At 35.9% G+C, this 16,879-nt stretch overlaps 1 protein-coding gene across 1 annotated transcript in view; it reads left to right on the forward strand.

The window, feature by feature from the left end:
* The window catches only part of NKAIN2 (sodium/potassium transporting ATPase interacting 2), a 289,894-nt gene that overhangs the window by 4,331 nt on the left and 268,684 nt on the right, over window positions 1–16,879 (forward strand). Inside the window, exon 3 of the mRNA XM_042815045.1 lies at window positions 13,988–14,125. Coding sequence (XP_042670979.1) covers window positions 13,988–14,125 — 138 coding nt within the window. The remainder of the gene's footprint in view (window positions 1–13,987; window positions 14,126–16,879) is intronic.

The following is a 16,879-nucleotide window of genomic DNA, read 5'->3' on the forward strand; positions in this document are numbered from 1 at the left end:
AGCATGTGGCAATAATTGACGTGGCTTCATTATTCACTTTTAGAAAAAATTTTAGTCAAAAAGAAACACTTTTTCTAAAAGTGAAAAAAAAAAAAATATTAAGACAAGTTTATGGAAAGTCAGTTCACTGATGGTGAATATAAAGATTCTTTTTCTTTTTGACTTTTAGGTTTTCTCAAATCATTCCAGCTATTTCCCTCTACTGCTATTATGAAGAAAATAATAAGTCTTGTTCCCTATGTACTTAATATGATCCTTGATTTTGAATATTTTTAAATATCCCTCTTCAGCTCTCTATATACTGAATTCATGAGTCCTGGTTGGTTTAGTTTGTCCTCAACAGAAAACTTCATCTTATTCTGTTCATTCCCATTGCATTTCTTCATACTTTTCTACTGTGTCTACTGCTGTCACTGTGTTGCTCTCTCCAATAGTAGAGTTCCCTGTTTCATTCCCCACTCCATCCTAATTGTTACCAAAATCTAGGGGTTGTTCATGATCATGCTGAAATTTTTAGAAGACAAGCTGTAATGATTTCATAATGCCCTGAGTAGTAATAGTTAATTCATGGCGTATGTTGCATATTCTTTCCCAGGACAGTACATTATTTTGAACTTATTTGCTTATCATCTGCTATTTTCATGCTTAATCATTCAATGTTACAATATCTTGTGTCACAATTTGCAGTCTATTTTAATATTTTCTTCCTTGCTTATTTTGAATCGTCAGAAAATTTAGCTTTCCCATACATAACCACTTACGGCAGACTTCTTCATGTACTTACTTTGGCCAGTGTTTATAAAATAAGGTACATAATGGGAGGGTTTCATTTGATTGAATGATTCTTAAATGTAATTTTCATTCCCATACAACAAATTAAACTTATCAAAATTTTTCCAAACCTAGAGTCTTTAAAAACAGGCTGTGTTTAGTTCTAGTTAGTCTATTAGTCTGCTAGAATCAATTTATGCCATGAGATATTTCTTAAAAACTGAACTGATAGTGTTTTTGATGAAAAAATTTCTCTCATGCAAAGGTCACACAGACCAATTTTAAAGGAACGGATTGTCTACATTTCATATTCTTTACCATGAAAGCCATCATGAGAATGATTTTTAAATAGTGTAGATATGCTTTGATAATAATTCAATAGCTAATTTTAAAATGTAACAAATTGCTAGTTTCAATACAAATAAATTGCAATTTAAATGCATCATTTGTATATATCAGCAGGGGCAAGAGATACAGTCACTCTCAGGTAATCAGACCCTAACAATTTTAGAAGCAGTAGGTTCACATGTAACTAGTGAATGCTGAATGTGAGAGGTGTATAAAAGTAATAAAGACAAAAAGAAATAAAAAACTATACATTGTTCTCTAGTCAGAAAAATATTCTAAATACTTCAATACAATTTATAAGACTTTTCCTTAGTTTTGTTTAATAATGTACTGTTGATTTTTGTAATAACTGATTTAGTTCTTTCTTTGAGTATCTTCTTAGCAAAAGTGGAAAAACAAAAAGGGGTGTTTGCTAAGTGATGGTTGATGACAAGATTAGCATTTGACCAAATTTATACTCTATCATGCTGACTGCTTTTGGGACATTATCTGGTGTCACCTCTGGTTCCTTATCATCTTTTCTAAGGGTAGAAGTCCAGTGTATAATAAAATAAGGTTAAACTGGTGCACAGTATAAAATATTGAAAAACTTCTAAGTAAATTAAAAACTTAATAATTGGAGAAGGTCAATGAAAATTCTGAGTGCTTCATCTCAAAAACAGAATTGAATTACTGCCTGCAAGTGTTACCCTGAGATTAAAAGGCTTTGTCTGAATCCCATGAGTAATCTGTGGCAGACCATAGAGCAAAATACAACTTGGAATTCTATTCATAGTCTATCAGCTGTATCAGTTAATTTAGTAATAATTGAAAGTCTTTTAGATGAAAAAGGGAAGTGAATTGAATTTGGTTTGTCTTACTTGTACAAATCCACTTAGTCAGACCAGATCTGTTGCTGAATGTGTTCCTTTCAGTTTTTACCAGGAATTTGGTGGAGGCTCAGACCTAAAAACTAGACAGAATTTGGTGTCCTATGTATAGTAGATTGGACTTTGATTCTGCTTTCTGAATAGAAGTTATGACCATAATGGTCCAGTGTTCATTTTTTCCAGGAAAGAATTGTTGAGAAGATTTTGTTTCTCAGATCTGTTTGAAATCGAGTGTGTTGAAACATGGGTCTGGGCAAGGGTTGAATGAAGAGGCTTGACTGCAGGTTAGCAGCATCTGTTGCAGCAGGGAGGGCAGACTTGTGGAAAGGGGTGCAGGAAGAAGTTGTTCCTACCTGAGCTTATCACTTCAAAAATGTCATAGATGCTGACAGCTACTGGCAATTCTGTATAGAAATCAGTCATCTATTGACAATTTACTAAGCTTCGCACAATACAAATCTATCTTTACCCTGGAGTTTCCTTATTGGCGTAATTTGCTTTGCATAGTGACATGAATTAAGGGAGGATTTGATGACTCCTACTTTTTGTTCATATTTTCCCAAGCACACACAACATTTGTCTATTCCTCTCTCCTCTTCACTGTAGAGCTACTTGTCAATAGCAGGGCATTTTGAATGGGTATTGATCCTTTCCTTAGCTGCAATAACAGAGCAGTAGGGATTGAGAGAGCAGAGTGAAGTTGACTCTTTTTTGGCTATTTTTTACCTCTCAGAAAGAAGGCAGTTCTGTTTCAAATAAGTTCATTTTCCACTAATCAGTGTGTCATTGGTGTAGAGATAAACCATGGAACAAACCATTACTCCAGTCAAAGCAGCGTCATGCAGAACAAAGCAGGAATCAGAAGGTGCAACATTCATTGCATAGAAAGCATGTTCTTGCTTTAGCAGTGAAGCAGTATATACAGTATTATCTGATTATCTTTTCTTGAGTTAAAAATCCTCTTTCCAGAAAGGTTACCTATTACACTAGGAATCACACAGACTTTTGATGTTATGCCAGTGTTATTTTTTTCCTATTGTTTCAATAACAGTAGGAGTTCACTTTAAATATACATTGTAGTTACACTCAATTAAATGTTATTGTCTAGCACAGGTTAGAAAGCCAGTAGACATAAATCATTTAAAACACTGAGTAATATTATTTTAGAAGAAAAAAGTTCCACTATTTGATTTTTTTACTACATTCTATAAGTCAGTCTGCACTATGAAACTGAATTGAACACCGTTCACCTTTCTTTCCTAGTCTAATTCACGCTAAAGTGGTCAAAAATAATTATAAGCACTTCTTTGACAGGTCGTGATTGGATAGATGATTGTTCCTTGCTTAATTCAAGGAGGTAATTTACTAGCAAGGCAGAGAATTTAAAATGGCAAGACTTCAGCATCTAACCTAAAAGACCTAAAATCGTTCTCTCTCTCTCTCTATCTTTTTTTTTTTGCCAGATAGTGTAGAAGAGTCTGGCTTGGACAATTTAATTTGCTTTTCATAGTCTATCACAACACTGATGATAATTTCTTGCAGGAAAATATTCAGTGCAACAAATTAGTAGATTCTGTTATGTTAGTTGGGCTGCATTTCAATTCCTGCCTTAGTGATGCTAGCTGCCTTCAGCACTGCCAGCACAATAATTAGTGAGTTGCTGAGTTTTCTAGACCTCATCAAACCAGCAAGGTGTTTGCCCTTTTGGAACAGATGGGGATATGAGGTACGGAGAAGTGAAAAGAAATTACTGCAACTCTTTGCTATTGTGCCAGCAAGTACCACTTGAACGATGGCAGATATTGGCAGAATTATGGCACTGCTGGAAGAGAAGTTCTAGATTATAACTTTTGCTGCTTTCAAGGAGAATTACTGCAGGCACTGAAGCACAGAAAACAAATTGGGAGGTGAGGAAAATTAAGATTTGAAGGGAAATATAGAAGAAGAGATTCTGATTTGTGAGAATGAAATAATTTCTGTTTTACTACATGTGATTGGCTCTTTTATGAAGAAAAAAACCTCCACAAGCACTGTAATGTAAGCCATGCAGGTTTGTTATGAAGCCTTTTCTGGTCTTTGTGATATAATTTAGGTACTGACTAGAGTCAGGAAACCAACACCATTCTTCCTCTAGTACAATGAAGTAGAGAAGCAAAGTAATACCATCTTATTTTAAGCATTTCAGTGTCAAAATACCTACAAAGAAACTACTACTGTGCTTGAGTACATGTTTTGGATAAATAAGTGGTTTAATCCCGGGCACTGCACACTAACCTTTACACAAAATAAACACACGATAAAACTCAGAGTTTAGCCTCAATTTAGTTGATAGAAATTATCTTTGTGTAAACTTGAGAAATGCCAGTGACTACAGTAGAAAAACATGCAAATAAGGAGGTCCATTAGACTCTTCTATATGGTATCTCAATTTTATATCTTGATTCCTCCATTTTCGTTGCACAATTTAAGTTTGGTTCCACTACATTTTATTTTCTAGTCAATTTACTTGTATGGAAGTGTAATATTCTGACACTGTCTTCGTTACTTCAGTAGCACCTTTCATCATCTGGAATTTGGAAGTGTTCATAGTCTGTGTGGTCTTTTGTCAAAGCTTTGTTTGTCCCTCATTTTACCAGATTGAGCATAGAGTTTGTGATTTACCATCTGTTAAGCATGAAATGTTATAGTACTCTGTTTTCCAGTGTTTGTTACTTTGTAGACTGATAAGGCTTGGCTGCAAACATCAAATATTTCAGAAACAATCTACTTAAAAAGAGATGTTTCTATCTTAATCTTAAAAAGAGGTCAGCATACTTCAGTGTTAGTCTAGCTTTTCATCCACTGCATTGTCATCACATAGAGAGAAGAGGAATATCTTACTGTCTTTTTAATTATTTTACAGTTTTAGTGTTGGAAGAGATGAGAATCCTGGGGAATAAGACCAAACTGCACTGCTTACTTATAGTACAGTGAGTCTGTTCTATCTACTTGAAGATGATTTTTTTTTCTTATAATCATGTACTAAATCAAAATGAAAAAAAAATTGTGAAATATTAAAAAATGGTGCATATTGGCTGCTCTAATCAATAATTCTTGAGTTGAATGTGAATACCCATTTCTTTTTACAATAAACTGACTCACTCTTAGAATAGAAATTTCTACCTTCATGTGGAACTGGACTTTAGGTAAAAATCAACATTCCCCAGCTGTGGTTGAATTTAAAGATGTTGGACTTGGGTCACTGGGCATCTGGAAGATGAGATTTGAGACTCTGTCCATGCGACTCTGGTGCAGAGAGCAGATGACAAGTATAACTCTTGAGGTGACCATGTTACAGGGCAGATGCTTTGCTACCTTCAGCATTGCTTGAAGTTCCCTAAGAACTAACAGCTTTATGCACAGGTAATAGGCAAAGTTTAGCAGCTAAAAACTTTCCAGACTATATCTGACATCAGTTATCTCTCTTCCATAAAGTGGTCTGCATAGTTTAAATGTCATTTTTCAACTTATGCCAAGGCATGAAAATCTAGTAGATGCTTCACATATTCTATTTAACAATAATGAATATTCCAACAGGACCATCTTAAGAGAGAGGCTTCTGGAAGGTCAGAAAAAGTCAGCCTCCTGCTTATCCAGGTTTAGTTGTGGAATAAGTGACTACAAAGCAAAGAGCCCTCTGTGCCTTACAGTTCTGAAATAGATTAGCAATCTTTCTCGTTTGCTTTGTAGGCACTGTAGTATGTCTGAATACAAGTACAATTACCATAGTAACTCTAGACTGGTTATTTTTACTTGATAAAGTCTTATCATACCAAATCCCCTACTATTATTATCACATCACCCAGTCCCATTGAAATAGTTTGTGATCCCTGCCAATATCTGTCAAAATTATTAGGTTAATGAGGTTTTTTTAGTGGGGTGTCTTTCCTTCTGAGAAGAAGTACAAACTGATGTTTTCTTGTGAGAAGGTAACTTTTTTCAGACGTGAACACATGCTATTTTTTGCTGACACATACAACATGGTTTCACTAATTCAAGAGGAGATGCCTGATGTGATTTGACTTAGCTGGTGGCCCAGCATCACACAGTCATTTGCTTGCTTTCCCCTCCCAATGGGATGGGGCAAATTAATTTTTTTTCTTAAATAATTTAAAAAAAAAAATTCCAAACTTGTGGGTTGGGATAAAAACTAAGATAGAAAAGGAAGAGAAAATTGAGAAAATGGAAATAATAGAACATATATTAATACAATATATATTTACAAAACAACTGATTCCTCATTACCTGCTGACTGATACCCAGCCAGTCTCTGAGTACAGGACGCTCCCCTTGGCCCACTCCCCACAGCTGTTGAAGTTTTTTTCTCATGATGTTGTGTATGGGATATCCCTTTATCTAGTCTGGGTCAGCTGTCCTGCTTCTATTACAGCACCTTGTGCCACCTCAGGCTGGCAGGACATCACAAGAAGCTGAAATGTCCTTTGCTCTGTACAGTTCTGCTCAGCAATAACTAAAACATCACTGTTATCAACATTGTTTTTCTCCCAAAACCAAAACATAATATCGCAGACACCATGAAGAAAATCAACTCTGTTCCAGCTGAAACCAGGGCACTATCCTAGATATATTGTCTTGTCAACTCCAAATCAGGATTATCAGATCTTTGTTGAGTTTACAACTTCTAGTTGTGTTTCTGTGATTGAGAATGAGATGTGTTTTATTGACAAATATTTTCATAAAGGCAGAAACAATTATTCAGTATTAGATAAGGCTAATCTTTCAGAATTCTCACTGAGTGCTTGATTTTGCCTTCAGACTTTACTGCAAGCAAATTTACATTTTACAGTTATAAAATATTATCAATGTTTAATTCAATAGTGTTTCTTTTGTCCGGAACTGTCTGAAGGCTTCTCAACAGCATCAGTAAAGCTGAATTTTGCCACCTTATGTATGAGGTGTGGGAGATGTCCTTCTGCCAGAAGGACACGAAGAAGGCAGAAGGAATAAGGCTGAGGCAGATGGCTGGAAAGAAATCCCTGAGAGATCAGTCTTGATTGTTGATGGCAGAATGGAAGAAGATGTGATCAGGCATGTTTGCAATTTTTAAAATTCTGTCCACAAATGGCCATCAACCCATCCCCCTTTGGCTGTAGTATTAAGCCTGATCACATACACTGAGTATGTAGCCTGGCTCTACAGAGTACTGTCATAAGCAAGATAGTTGCCATTTCCAATATCGTGTTCATGATCTAAGTGACTTTTTACCAGGTCATATGAAGCCCACGATGCAGAGCACTGTACATGCTGGGTTGCCAACACATTTACATACTTCTGTTAATCCTCAAGCTTATCTGTAAGTTCTGTGTTCCTATATAAAACATTTTTTGTGACTATTTGCTCCAGATTTCGTATCTTACTTCTTACAGGAAGACCTTTTAACTAATTCTATTTTTGTCATCATTCTACTAGTATGGTTCCCATACAATTCTTCTATAGTGATATTGAAAAACAGTATTAAAAAAAGGAAAAAGTCACCAACAACAAAATAGAAATGCAATCACTGCACAATTCAGTATAAAGTAAGAGACTTTTACCCCAATATATTTTTCATAATTTGTCTCTTCCTGCACTATCACCTGGAGTACTGCATCCAGATGTGGAGTCTGTTGCATTGCCTACAGGAGTCCTGAGTAAAGGAGAGACCCAGATCTGTTGGAGCGTGTCTAGAGGAGGGCTACAGAAATGATTCACAGAATGGAACGCCTCTCTTACAAGGACATGCTGAGAGAGCTGGGGCTATTCAGCCTGTAGAAGAGAAGGCTGCGAGGTGACCTGTAGTAGCCTTTGAGCATCTAAAAGGGAGCTACAGGAAAGACGGACACGCTCTTCAGCAAGGTCTGTGGTGGTAGAATAAGGGGAAATGGCATCAAGCTCAAAGAGTAGATTTAGGTTAGATATAAGGAAAAGATTATTTACAGTGAGTGTGGTGAGGCACTGGAGCAAGTTGCCTAGTGATGCTCCTGTCACCCTGCCCCTGGAGACTTTCAAGCAAAGCTGGATCAGGGCCTGAGCAACCTGAGCTAGCTGTGGGTGAGTTGGACTAAATGACGTTCAAAGGTACCTCCCAACTCTAAGGATTCTATGGTTCTATGAATTCCCCCTTTTTGTTACCTTTTCACACAGAGGGTAACTTTTTTATGGAAGTACTTGGAAGACAGGGTTTTGATGTTCTTATTGTTCAAGTCGCTGTGCCTTCCTGTATGTATGGTGGAGTCTATATGCTTACAAATTGTAATTATAATAACCTGAAGATACATTCAGTGCACAGCAAATCAGTTTTATTTAAACCAGCTGTCAGTTTCACCAGCTCAGATTTAGCTAGATTCTTTCTTATATTCTTGTCATGAAGTCTTATTTAGATAACAGTTCTGCTTCTCATTACTGCAGAACTAAAAACCCAATGAAGAAAGATTGCATTTACCCTTATTTAATTATTGTTATGTTCAGTTAGAGAAGTCAGCAGAAGAGTCCTCAAATACAGTCTATGCAGAGACCTGTTGTCCTCAGTAGGTCACTGCATAAATCCACTCTCACACAAAACGATGCAGGGATGTGGTCCCATACAGCATTTTTAAGAAAACATGCCTACCTTCTTATCAACTCCAGAGGCCTATTCCTTCTCTCAGCAGCATCAGGCAGATTAAAGACAGGAGCTTAGTATTATATTTGTGATTCCTTTAAAGAACCAATGGACAAGTGGAAACTAATTCCTTGTTGATTCTTACTTGAATTATCTCCACTTGTCATGGTTTTTATTAGATGTACTGAGAATACCACTGTGCCCATAGCTCTCTGCAGAACTCCATTTTATTTTTGCCTTCCTTCTCACAAAATTGTTTAAATCTTTTTCTTGACCTGGTGCCTTATTGTAAAGGATTTTACTTGCATACACAGACACACTTGCAGATGTTTTTTCTTTATGGACTTTGAAATGTTATTCTGTTTTTCTGGTGAGGAACTATTGGGAATTCATTGAATAACTGGTCCCTCTATCTCAGGACAGAATACTGAAATTAGAAATTTTGTTGTAAATCTAAATGAACTCCATTAAGATATGGTGTGAAGCATGAATTCTGCCTCAAATTGACGAAGCAAGCAGAAAGCCTAGCCTTGTGCATGGTTCAAATAGGCTTCAGCATTGTAGAGCTTTTGTACATTTACAGGCCTAAAGTGCTTGTGCTTCCTAGGAAGTATTTACATTTATATGCTATAGAACCAAAAATTTAACTCACTAAAGAACAAATGAGCTGAAGACTTAAAGAGTTACTGATGACTGCTTGGTTTCTATAACTTGTTCTTCACTTGCCCGTTCTAAAGTGATCCTACACTAGTCCTTGCTTCACTAGGGGCCCAGGCTGGCAAGCTTTTGTGCATGAAGGATTGTGTGACCAAGTACACTTTAATTTATATCAGTGCAAACTTTTGGGTGTGTTCTTTTGTGAAGTTGTTGTGGTTAAGTTTCTTTTCAAGGAGCTTTCTAAGGAAAAGCATTTTGTCATTTTCCATTTTGGTATTTGTGTTATAAATCATCTTTTGACTGGTTTCTCCTTTGTGATTCCTGTCTGAAATTTTGCTCCTATCATATACTTTAAGAATCATCTCAAAATGGTTTTCTTTATCTTCTGGAAATTCAATTCTTTATATCCCTCAGGGTCAGTAACACTGTTGACCTATTAACAGCCATCCTCAGACAAGAATCAGTAAACAGTTTGAGCTATTCCAACTTGACAGTGTATGGACTGATTTTATTTTGTATGTATTTTTAAAACAGCTAGCAGAAGTCTGGAAAAAATAGTGAATTAGTAGAAATGGTTTTCACTTAGCTCTTCTATAATTTATCAGTGATTAGATAAAATAATCTATCAGTGGTATTTTATTTATTTGGAAACCTGAGACAGTTTGATGGATGTTTAATTTCTAAAATTAGGAACTGAGACTCCATAATCGTATGTTTTGGGTTCAGTGAATTATTAAAATGGAATTCAATAAAAAAATTTCTTTTCTTCCAATAGTCTAATTTTTCATTCAAAGCATCCATTTTTTCTCTTGTCTGTTCTCATTTTAAATTCTGGTTTCCAGAAGAATAAGAAAGAAAATGTGCAATTCCTTCTGTTCCTAGAACTTTAAATATGAATATTTCTATGTCAGTCTTTTTTTTCTTTTCTTCTTTGTGTGCTTGAAACATTATTAAACATTTTCAGCTAATGGGTTGTACTTGCAGAAAGAAATGCAGTTGTTTAACATTTTTAAGTTTTTAAAGTAAAAAAAAGTCCTTTCAAAATCAGATCCGTATTTGGTATTTCTAAGTGAGGAAATCCCTCATGATTCTGGCATCTGTGCAAGAGGTGGAAGCCACATAATACTGTTTTTAATAGATTTTATCTGTACTTTGTCCTACTTTTTATTTTTCCCCTCCTGGAATCACAAGGATAGACAAAATGACATTTTTTAAGTAACAGCATGTTACAGTTCTGGCCCAGTTCATCCCAGTTCTGTGACTAATGGAGCAGAGGGACCCACGGACCCATGCCCTGGGAGAGGGAGGAAAGGGGGATGAAAGGGAAAAGGAAGGGAGATGGGCCTAAAAACAAAGCAGCAACAACAAGTTAAGGGAGAAAATTAATTTACTAAATATGAGAGCGGAATGCAAGATAACACAATATGATACAATATAATTGGAATTGAAGCTAATAAATCAAATAAATGAGAGGGAGTGTCCAGAACTGAAGACATTACTCTAATGCTGAAGGTAAGATGGCTAAGGAGCACACACCTCAGAGAAAAGCAGAAAAAGAAGGGGCAGTCTTGTGTCTCCCAAGCAGTTTCACCTTTCCCTCTAAATGGAAAACAGAAAAGGAACAGTGAAGTGTTTTGAGAGATGTGGGTCTTCTTCACTTTCATGAAAGGTACTGTGGAAGTATTGATAATCCATGGAACTGGAGCTTTAACTACTTAACTCCCAGTGCTCTACATGATTTAATGATGTGGAATACCTATAACAAAGATCATAAAACCGTGAGATTGCTTAAGTCTATATTGGTTTTCTGTATTTTTTTTCTTTCCACCTTCATCTCTTAAGAAAGAGGAATGAAAATCCAGCTCTGTCCTAAATTTTCCATTTGATAAATCTGTGATGCTTCTTGCTGTGGTAGTCTGAACTTCTGTGGAGCAGAAGTTCCACAGAACTTCTGATAAATTCCACAGAACTTCTGCTCCACAGCATTTCATCAGCCTTTTATAGCTACAAGTCCTACCAGAATAGTCCCCACATGCAACTGATGCCTTCAAATGACAGGAGGAAGTTTAATAGAAAGTATGCCTATCAAAATTATGAGGTAGATACATAGGCATGGAGATGGTGCAGACACGTCTCCTACTCCTGCTTAGTTGATATGTAATGCCTGCTTTACATGTCTTGTTGACCATCAGCAGGACACAGCACATATGGACAGGCAGGCTACTGCAGTAGGTGCCCTCCACCTGACATTCCAACACAGCCACAGTGTGAGAGGAGTGGTTGCTTGGTACAGAAGCAATTGCTGGCCATCAAAAATAAGGATATACGCTGACATGTGGGAAGTGCAAATTTCATACAGAACAGTCATATATCCAATACAGCCCCTTAAAAAAGCTTTTCAGAAACTGATTTATTTCTCAGAGAAAAAGAAGAAATAAATAAATAAAAAAGCAAAGCAAAACAGCTTTATTCATGATAGAATAACTTCTTCTTAACCTAAAATTAAAACAGGAGTGTTAGGCTTTTAACTTTGTTTTTTAATACAATTAACTACCCTGCTGCGATTTTCTTCTATAGTTGAAATTCTTAGCTGTATAATTTCTTATTCATTGAATGGTTTCTTCATTCCTAGTATTTTTTGCTTATTGAATTTCTACTATTAAATCTATTATATACTTGATCAGTCTAGACTCTTTTTGCTTCAGCCTTGCTTGGTGCTCAGAGTGAGTGTTCTCCCTTCCTCACCTGTTTAATGGTGCTTAAGGTGTAGCAAGTCTTTTGCTAATAGCTCTAAGGGTCTTCACACAAACCTGCATAACACTATGCCACTTGTTTATCTTTCATATGTAAATAGCTCAGCTGATAGTCAGGGAAATAGTTTTTAATGATAAATTTAAAAGCACATGGAGAGGTAGATTTCATGAAACTTGTAGTGCAGCTTAATCAAGTTTTTGTTTCTTTTTCACTGTTTTCACTTTTAGAATGTTGTGTCCTGGGGTTCTGTGAATGCTTCTATTACATTTATTTTCTAGAGAGAGTTGCAGGATAGCACAAATCACTCCATTAAGATCTCAGATGATGTAGTACCAGGATCTCTTTGTGTCAGTATATTTGTAAAATAAAATGCTAGGCGAAATATTAACACTGGAAGTGTTAAGCTGGAAGTACTCTATGAAAGTAATTTTTGTTGTAAAGAGGAATTCAGTGATTAACATGAATCTCTGAACTTTCAAATGGGCTCAAAATTCAAAATTATGTGGCTTCCCCAGTGTTAATTTGAGAATCCCTATTTTAAAGTGCAACATATGCCCGTAAGCATTACATAACTAACACTCTACATTTGCAGTGCTGGTGCAAGTGTAGGCTGTCTTTTTAATTGCAAGCCTTCTTAGTCAATTTCAAAAATGAGTTGTTGGTGTGAGAGTAGACTGCGACATGAAAGGTAAATGACTCTCTCATAGCTATATCATGTAAGAAGAGTGCTGAACAGTGGTTAATTATTCATTTAGTATTTGATTTCAAAAGGTGTTATCTTTTAAATGAATAACGTGTGTGACAGATACATCTAAATCAAGTAATTTATTGTATAATATAAACTGAGTAAATAGTCTACTGTCAGTGAAACTTTGTGAAGAAGCAGTCTGTTTTTATTTCTTCTGGGTGTTTTACTACTATTACATACATTTTCATAAAACTCATCTACTCAATTCTAATTAGTAAAATCAGTGAAATAACTCAAATGTCAAAGAAACTTGGTACCCTTTCTCTCTAAATTCACTTCAGCCTTCATTGCCTTTTAATTTTCATATCAATATTACTTAAATCAAAACATGCCATTCTGCCTATGGTTTGTTATGCAGCGCTGAATTTTACTATAATGTCTGAATACAAGGTAAGGGACATTTGATGTTTGGATTCAGAATAATGAATTCTACCAACATTATTAGAAATATAGGGTTTTTTTTTTCTACCTTCTCATCTATCTGCTTAGAATGGCATTAACTCAAAACAGCCATCGACAGCTCAAGATTGTACCATAATTCATTTTCAAAAATGAAATGTCAGGAGTTGTGAGTAACAGCTTATATTTGAGTTATTTGTGACAGTGAGAGAAGATAAACTAGAGTAATTATCAATAGAACCAGGTCGAAAAGTTGTATACATTTCAGCAAAGGTAAAAGCCCATTCACCAGATAGCTAGAAAGAGAAGGAATAGAAAGAAAAAAAAGTAAAAAGAGAAAATAATGAAAGAAAATAGACAGGATTAAGCTGAAGGATGGTTTTTGTAGATGGAACAAAAGTAGCTGAGAAGCGACCATAAACCCAGCACATATTTTCAGCACCAGTACTCTAGGACATTATAGCATTTGCTGGTGTATATAACAAAATGATTTGTGGTTCTTCACCTGCAAACATAACATCCTAGGAAACGCTTTAGTATCTCAGTAAAATTGCCCACATTAATATTTTAGGTAACTGAATATAATTCAGTAATCTGTCAGTGAGAAATGCAGCTTTCATTAAAACAAGAAAGTGAAATATTGCAAACTCATTTCTTTGTGCTGCTGATACTGCTGACTGAATTTGTTCTTGTTTTTGTTTTTAACTTAGAGCAATTATCTTGCTATGGGATGGGACAATGTCCCAGTAGATATTTTCTGGTGTGTTCTAATCTATTTATTCTTTTGCTTTTTAATCATAGGTTTCTGTGCTCGAGAGGCAAATATTTGACTTCCTTGGTTATCAGTGGGCACCCATCTTGGCAAATTTCATACACATTATTGTAGTCATACTTGGCTTATTTGGAACCATCCAGTATAGACCTCGTTACATAACAGGAGTGAGTATTTCATTTTATATATATATTTTAATCTGCATATTTAATAAAAAAGTTCCAAACTGTACTGCTTATAGAAGAAATAGAACTCATTTTGATTTCACCTACTTCTGTAACATTTTACATTCACTCATTACACTTCTGGATCACCTGAGTAATTAAATGGTAACAACCTGCCACAGTTAAAAATAAAGTAACAGGAAAACATGAACATTGCAGAAGTGAATAAATTTTCTAGATTCACCTGACCTATGCAGTAGATCCATCACTTCTTATAGTATTTCATTATTGTTCTTTACCAGGATTGGGGGAATGCCTACATGTTATGTGTAGAAATAGTCCAAATTAGGAAATGAAGTATGAGAGTATGGTAAGAAACGTGGTTATGACAGTTGCAGACTGAGGGCTCTGGATAAAAATAAGGATTTGGATCTTTAGTTTTTTATCCATTTCTTTTCCTTATTTGACTGTTCACTACTCACATGTGTTATTGTTGTACTCACTAGTACAATACAGCTTTAATGAAATCTTCATGTTATATTTCAGATTTTTTTTTCCCCCCCAGATACGTAGGGCTCTAAAGACAGAGCAACCGATTTCAAAACCATTGCTTAGAACACCTTTTGTTGGAAATAAATGTGTATAATATTTATATCCAATTTATCTACTAATTCAGTTAACCCTTGCAATACTTCTCATAGATAGATAATAGTCCAAAAGATTTGCTGTTGTACAACCATATTTTCAATGTATGAATGTATAAATGAGTTAACTACACTGAATCTATACCTACTTCTGCAAAGTCTATGTTCTGTCATAGTGTTCCTTTATATAACAGTAATCACTCAGGATGTAGAATTTTTTTTTTTTCTTCTACCCCTGTTCTACTATCCATTTTCTAATAGTGCTATGTAGTAGTAATACATTGATATATGCATCTATATTTCTATTTATCTTATTTGCTATATGTAGAAATTGTGTGATGTATTTATTATACTCGTGTAAATTACTGTAATCAAAACATTTGTTGCAAAAACTAAGTAATATATTGCAAGTCTGAAATATTTTGAATAATTTCTTCAATTCACAACCCTGGGAGCAATGTAAATGTGAACTGGAATATTCTTTCATTTCTAGTACTTTGACTAGTCCAAAAATCTTGAGAATAAAAAAAAAAAAAAAAAAAAAAAAAAAAAAATTCAAGCAAATGCCAGTTAAAAACAATAAAAAAACCTCTGTCCTCTGGCATAAGACATCAAGCAAAGGAGGCAGGAAACAAGCATAGTTGAGTGAGGACCTAATGATCAAACTCAGAGATGAGAAGGAAATGTACAAGCAGTGAAAGCAGGGGTGGGTGGTTTGGGAAAAATATAGGGATGTTGCCTGGATGTGCAGGGATTGGATCAGGAAAACCAAGGCACCAACAAAACAGAATTTGGCAAGAGATGATTAAAAAACAAGGATTTATTTAAATACATTGATCAAAAAAGACAGGCCAAGGAGAATGTACATCCCTGTTGGTCTCCAAACTTGATGGATGAGAAGTTGAACATAAACCAGGAGTGTGCTCTTGCAGCACAGAAGACCAACAATATCCTGGGCTGCATCAAAAGAAAGGTGGCCAGCAGGGCGAGGGAGGTGATTGTTCCCTCTGCTGTGCCCTTGTGGGGCCTCATCTGGAGCAATTTATCCAGGCCCGATGTATCAGGAGCCCAAAATGAAAAAACGCGGAGCTGTTGGATCAGGTTCAGAGTAGGGCCACATAGATAATCAAAAGGCTGGAGCATCTCTTGTATGAAGAAAGGTTAAAGGAATTGGGCTTGTTTTACTTGCAGAAGTGAAGGATCTGGGGAGACCTAGGTACAGCTTTCCTATACTTGAAGAGAGCTTCTAAGTGGGAGTCAGACAGACTTTTTACATGATTAGGAAGAAATTCATTGCTATGAGGGTGGTGAGGCTCTGCAATAGAATGCTCAAATAACTTGTGGGTGCTCTATCACTGGATAGAAGCATTCAAGGCCAGGTTAGATAAGGCCCTGGGCAGCTTCCATTTAGTGGATGGGAGCACTGTCCATGGCAAGGGGGTTGGAACAAGATGATATTTAAGGTCCCTTCCAACCTAAGCCATCCTATGTTATTTTATATTCAGTTATTACAGCTGTATGATTCTATAGAAAGTGAAATTTAATATATTGAGAAGGGTTAATGTAGGTTCAGAAAACACACTTATCTGTATTTGTAAGCCTAAACCATTTACCAGTATGCCAATACTTGACTGAGAGGGTAAAACATCTGCTCTAAGGGCAGAAATGAGTGAACAGAAATATATTTTCTAAAGATAATAAGTAAACCTTTTTTCCTTGTGTAAATGATAATGATGAAAGAACTGCTCAGCAGCAGTTCTGAAGCTTTACAAATAGAGATTTCAGGAGAAACAAAAACTGACCAGTGGAATGAGACTTAAATGTGCTTTTAGCATCACTGACAGAAGATTGTGCAAGACAAATGCATAAGGGGTAATACCAATGCAAGTTACTAAGGATTCTGAAAACAAGCTGTGCTTTTCACCAGGGTGGAGCTCTGTTTGGAGGCTGTTTTTGCCAGTTCCTTCTCTACAGGGATTCCATCCTTGTTAGTAGGCTCAGCACATATTCCTCACTCTGCTATGGTGTTACAGAAATGCTAAGTCTGAAACAGTGTTTGAGCACCTGTTGGGAAGGCAGGACCAACCCAGGGGAGCTCAGGTGCATGCAACTG

Source organism: Centrocercus urophasianus, unplaced genomic scaffold (assembly GCF_019232065.1).
Source record: "Centrocercus urophasianus isolate 14NV4802_14NV808 unplaced genomic scaffold, USGS_Curo_1.0 seq_10, whole genome shotgun sequence".
In the NCBI taxonomy this organism is placed as follows: domain Eukaryota; kingdom Metazoa; phylum Chordata; class Aves; order Galliformes; family Phasianidae; genus Centrocercus; species Centrocercus urophasianus.